Source organism: Poecilia formosa, unplaced genomic scaffold, assembly GCF_000485575.1.
Source record: "Poecilia formosa unplaced genomic scaffold, Poecilia_formosa-5.1.2 Scaffold1, whole genome shotgun sequence".
NCBI classification, from domain to species: Eukaryota; Metazoa; Chordata; class Actinopteri; order Cyprinodontiformes; family Poeciliidae; genus Poecilia; species Poecilia formosa.
The window spans coordinates 364,278-370,277 of NW_006799940.1; the positions used below are offsets into that span (position 1 = coordinate 364,278).

A 6,000-nucleotide genomic window follows, 5' to 3' on the forward strand; every position below is an offset into this window, starting at 1 on the left:
TAAAAAATTTTGTGACTTAAAACAAGCTGCTTTGTCTTACAAGTTAATTTTGTCATTTCAAGTTTACTAAGATATTTATTTACACTAAAATACTTGGTAAACTATTGTTTTTTTGCAGTATACTTAAAACCAAACACAAAATACAAGATTAAAGTAACTTAAACATAAGCAAAATGGTTATTTTCTGGTCCCACAAAGATGTTTTTTTATGTCACCATCGGAGTCAGATGTGGATCTTCATGAATTTCCCACATCGCTGTCGCAGCAGCTTCCCCTGGTTTGTCTCTGGGCTTTCCTCAAGTCTTTGTTAGAGATCTCAGGAAGTTTAAAAGAAACAGCTCTATAAGGGAAACTTTGCTTTGGCTCTCGGCCAGCGTGAGAACATGGAAGTAAACGAGAGAGACGGCTCTTTATGTGGCTGTTGTATAGAATGAACTTCAAACTTCTCCCTGATTTACGAGGACCGCCCAGAGCTTCGGGGGTGCAAGTGAAAGAAACCATTTTTCACCTGTCGGACTGCATGCTAACATTTACGTGCTCATATGTGTAAAAGAAAGAGGGGAAAAAAAACTAAAGTTCCTCATGTCTACCACATGTTGCAAAGGATGTGGAAAGCAAAACGGTCTGCAGAGAATGTAAATAAATAACTCCAGGTTTAATTATTACAAACTCTCATTTGCCTGCCAGGCTCTTTTGTGTTTCTTGGCTGACACAAGATCCTTAACGGAGAGCAGCAGTGTTAATGACAGCTGTAGTAAGAGACGTGACCAGTGTAACATTAACCAAAGCTGCAAAAATAGCAGCAGACGTCCTGCACCTCTACATATAAGAAAAGAAGCATTGAAAATAATGGTACAGCATTAGGACAAGGTGCAACATTATCATAAGATTGGATATAGTTAGGGGTGGGTGATATGGCTTAAAAATAAAATGTTGGCTTAAAAATAAAATGTTATTTTTTTGTCATACTAGATCTAATTTTGGACTTTAATCAATTTTTTTCTTGCTTTCTTTAAAAATATACATATATTTAAACAGTGGCTTTTATTTCAGTCACCCCTTCTCTGAGCTGAACGAAGGAGTATTAGAGTCAGGCAACAAGTTTTTATTATTCAGAAGAATATAGTCATAGTATTAGCACAAAGACGTAATTTTACCAGGAAAAACGTCTTAAAATTACGAAATAAAAGTTGTTCTGGTAATAATTTTAACGTGTTAAATATTTAAGTCTTTCCATTAATTATTATCTGTAAAACAAATACCAAAGTATAACTTCACAAGATGCTCAACATTCCTCACTTAAATTTTTTCTTATTTTTTGCGTTGGACTTCTACAACAGAGCTTTAGCACCACTCTAAGAAAATGAAAATAAATAAATAAATTACAAATAAAGTTGTATGACAATAAAGTCAAAATAATAGAAGAATAAAGTTGAATTAATACAACAATAAAGTTGTATTATAATGAGAAAAAAGTGTTGTTACAACTCTATTTTCCTAATATTATGACTTTATTCTCATATTATTCCAACTTTATTTTTGTACAACTTTATCCTCGCAATTTTTATTTTTTATTTGCATGGCCCTAACACTGTCGTACTGTTCTCATAAAATTACTACTTTATTCTCCTAATATTACGACTTTCCTTTAATTAAAAAAAAGTCTTAGGCTGGCCCTGATATTCCATCACAGATCTGACTTGAATTCAAAGTCCAAATAAGCAGAAGCTGCAAAACACACTTGTGAAACAAGATGGCCGCCTTGGGCGCAATGACATCACGCTGAACTACCCAAAGAGTGTGTTGGTGAAAAAAAATCCATATTTTCCAAAAGCAAACAATTCAATGAATCAAACTGATTTATCGATCAACCTTAAGCTCACCATTACAATCATTAACTAAAATTCAAGTATTTGTCATAAAAAATACAGCACTATTTGGCAGACAAAGCGTCACAGAGCATCTTTTTGTCCATTTAGCTAATAAGAGCAGCATGTTAGTCTCACCAAGTCGTTGGAAGTGTCATTCTCTGGCGTCTGAGGCGGCTCGGCGGCGGCAGGACTGTTGGACGGCATGGCAGGAAGCGGCTCTGTGACACCAACTTTCTTAAGAAGAAACACCGAGCAGATCAGAACATGGAGAGGGTCTTCAGAAACTCCAGGTGCAGCTTCATTCAATCTGTCGGTGGGTTGAAGGTCTCTCTTTCTTTCTGGCCTTACCCTCTCCTGAAGGAGAGAAAAAGAAAAAAACAAACAAGGTAATGTGAGTAAAGTGTCAATCTCCATTCAAGCACGTCACTGTCTTCTTTCATGACTAGTTCAAGCCACAATTCCCTCCGATGCACACAAGCAAACACAGACGCCAAAACCTGGAAGCCACGTCTGCGCATCAGTTACATGTTTGCCCCTGTGAATTACAGTTGATGGACAGGAGCAAAAAGAAACATCCAAACTCTTAGCTGAAAATGGCAAAAACACCCACAGGTGTTCTCTAGAGAAACTAATAGTGAGAGTAGCTGTCATCACAGCTGTCAGAGAGACTGATGTGGCTATGAAAAACTCTCATTTACTGGGCAAAACAGCAGTAAGAACCCATGGGTGTCCAGTTACCAATAAAATAAAAGCCTCCTCCTTTTATCTGAGAACAAGTGAATGATTTTGACTTTTGTTTTTGGAAGTTTGTGAATGAAGCGATGAAAATAAGAAGGGGATGAAAGAGCAGCTTTGGTTGTTTTTACAGTTAATCTGATTTGTGTATGAAACAGACTCACTGACATGTATTTTTGACAGACTTTTGGCTGGCAGGAACCATTTAAGGTATTTTTTATCAGCCGTTTCACCTGCAGCCTTATTGCAAATCAGCCATGTATGTAAAAACAGAAACCAGCAATCCTGTTTCTTTCAGAGTCTGAAAACTCTCAAAAAGAGGGAAAAAAGGAGTTTATCACCTGCTTGGTTATCTGTACCACCATCTGACTTCATATTTGGCTAAGGGGAAGGAAACTGGGTTCCTCCACGTTTATCGTGTGGAAATCACTGTCCCAGATCCAAATTATCCAGATATTTCATTACTCTTTTTAAACATGTAAAAGTATGAAGGTAGAAATGACATTGAACTGTATCTATGTATGGATGGATGGATGACACATGAACAGATACTCGAATGGATGAAAGGATGAACAGATACTTGGATGGATAGAAAGATAGATAAATGGAAGAAAGAACATATATTTGAATACATGGGTGGATGGATTGATGAATGAATGAATGGATGAAAGGATATTTGGATGGCTGGATGAACAGATGGATGGTTGGACAGATATTTAGATGAATTCATATTTGAATAAATGGATGGATGAACATGGTTGGATACGTGGATGGATAAACAGATGGATGGATGAATGTCCAGACCAGGTTGTCCACCCGGCAGGGTGGAGAATAGTCCAAACAAAACATCTTTAACATTCAACTGAAAGACCAAGATCAGAACTGCATTAATAAAACAGATTACGTACTAAAAACATAAAATGAGTGAATGTCCATTCTGTGAAATTCACTTTTTATCAGATTTATAAAAGTCGTCCTTCCAAAATGTTTAGATTTTATGCTGCTGCAGCTTAAAGTGAGCCATTTATAATTAACTTATTTCCCAAATATCTACATTAAAACCGAGTATTAAAGGTGTCGCATGATGATGAACGTATAAATAAACTCAAAGCGGGAGTCAAATGTGCTGCTTATCTGTTCCTAACAGAAAACCAGAGCAATGAGTCTGGCTGTGCTCACGTTGCATTGTACAGTATGGCCTTACATCCCCCTACTGTAAAGACAAGCTGCAGCTGCCAACAAAAAGACAGGAGGGTGGAAACTTTCCACAGAAAGATTGTACATAATCCATCCCAACACTCCTGGAGCTCCCTGTACGAGCTCCAGGCAGCTGGCCAAAGCAACTCCTCCAACTTTGGAGTATTTAGGTCATGGGCACACACCTTGTGCTTTCAGAGCAAGTTACTATTCACTGATTTGAATTGTTTCAAGCTTCATGACGGCAGTGGTTTAAATTAGACCATAGTCAGAGGCCCAGGCAGAAGCCTGCGCTTGCTGGTGGGAGGAGGAGAAATAGTTGTGCAGAGAAAAACCTTCAGTGGTATGTAAAGGTGGTGACAGTCGAGGAGGCACAAAACAGGAAAGTCTGTTGTTTTTCACAATAAAAGCAGACATTTCCTACACTTCCAGTACACTTCCATGATAATCTCTTTCCAGGGTTTGTACACTTTTCCCAAAGTAAAATTCAAGCATTTTTCAAGCATTTTTGAAATAAGCTTTCAAACTTTTCTAGCATCACTTTGGAGATAAAAACAAACTACAAAAACTGAATTTTACCAAGTATTTCTGGGTCTAGTTTGTAATGCAAATATCTTAGTCCACTTGAAATAAGACGAAACTAACAGAAATGGAACTTTTCAGCATGATGTAGGAACTTGTTTTAAGTAAATATTTCCAAAATATTGAGGAAAATGTGCTAGTTCCATTGTCAGATTACTTCACTTATTACAAAATGTTTTTCCCATTATAAGTGAAATTATCTGCCAAAGGAGGTAATACTTTTTTCATGAATATTAAATAATTACTGACTTAAAACAAACTCTTATTTCTTGCTGAAAAGCTACTTGTAAGTTAGTTTTGTCTGATTTCTACTGGACTAAGATATTTGCACTAAAAACTAAACAAAAACATGCATTCTCACATACAAAATGTATTGCTGTTATTAATGTCTTGTGATAGTATTCTACTAAAATACAACAAAAGTTTATGTTTTGAAATCTCTCAAACACACCATATACACCTGACTGGTCTGACAACAAAAGAAAAATTACCAACAAAATTACCCTAATTTCACTGTTTAACATATAAAACATTAGTCAACCTTTATTTCAATTACAAAGATCATCAATAAGTCATTTAGACAGTTAGTCACTGTCTAATTGACATTATAAATAAAAATTAGCGCGATCATTTCCATTTGGACTACAGTCGTTAGAGATGTAAATACTTGACACAAAGTACAAAGTAGTTAGTTTGCATTACCTGCCAGTTTTGCCTGTTTTCCCGTCTAAACTGAATTATTAAATATAAATTTTGAATACTGAAACTTTAGAATCCATTTTAATTATTATTTTGGTTGTTTTGTTTGTTTATTTTGGATATCTAAAATGTTTTCCAGTTCCAGTGTTAAATATTCTTTTTAAATTGGCGGGGGGTTTTATCTTTTGCCATTATTATTAATAGACTATGTGAACTGATCTCAACATTTGCAATAATTTCTGGTACAATTTATCATCTAGCAAAATGTGTTATTGTGACAAGCCTAGCAAGAATAATAAATAGTCATTACATTGAAACAATCCAAACAAATCGTGTTAAGGTAAATTACCTTCCTGCTAAAATTAAATGACTTCACATCAAAACACACTTCACTGCACCGCATCTGAGCCAGACAGACTGTGGAGCATTGAATTAATAATTTACTAATGAGAATGATAAAGTGAGTTATAATTTATTGAAAATGCTTAAAAGTGTATCAATGCCTGAGTTTAATACTATTGTTTATATTAAATCCCTCCTTAAGACTGCTAAGCAGGGGTGTATCCAGGCGGTTTCTAAAGAGGGCAAAATGGGGGCCAGAGATGATTCACAACATGGAAGAATCAAAGATTGACATAAACTTTAAAATATAAAACACATAAATAAATCTGATGAATTGAAGCCTAATCTGAGGTAGATTATATAATTTTAGTAATCGATTAATCTGTTGATAACTTTGGCAATTAATCAGATAAAAAGAAAATGGCACATTCTGTAGATTTTTCATTTAAACCGTTTTGATATATTAGAAATATGTAAAACATGCAAATAATTAAATTCCTTTTATAAATAAAAAAATAAACATTATATTGCCTAAAATGCAGCACAATGGAGTTTGCTAGCAAAAATCCAGAAT

At 35.2% G+C, this 6,000-nt stretch overlaps 1 protein-coding gene across 6 annotated transcripts in view; it reads right to left on the reverse strand.

Annotated features, from left to right (window-relative positions):
• Positions 1-6,000, reverse strand: part of LOC103153066 (DNA (cytosine-5)-methyltransferase 3A-like) — a 54,017-nt gene that overhangs the window by 45,589 nt on the left and 2,428 nt on the right. For all 6 annotated transcript variants that reach the window (XM_007574029.2, XM_007573887.2, XM_007574186.2 and 3 more), the window contains exon 2: positions 2,007-2,225. In XM_007574029.2, the coding sequence (XP_007574091.1) occupies positions 2,007-2,075 (69 nt within the window). In that variant the 5' untranslated portion in view covers positions 2,076-2,225. The remainder of the gene's footprint in view (positions 1-2,006; positions 2,226-6,000) is intronic.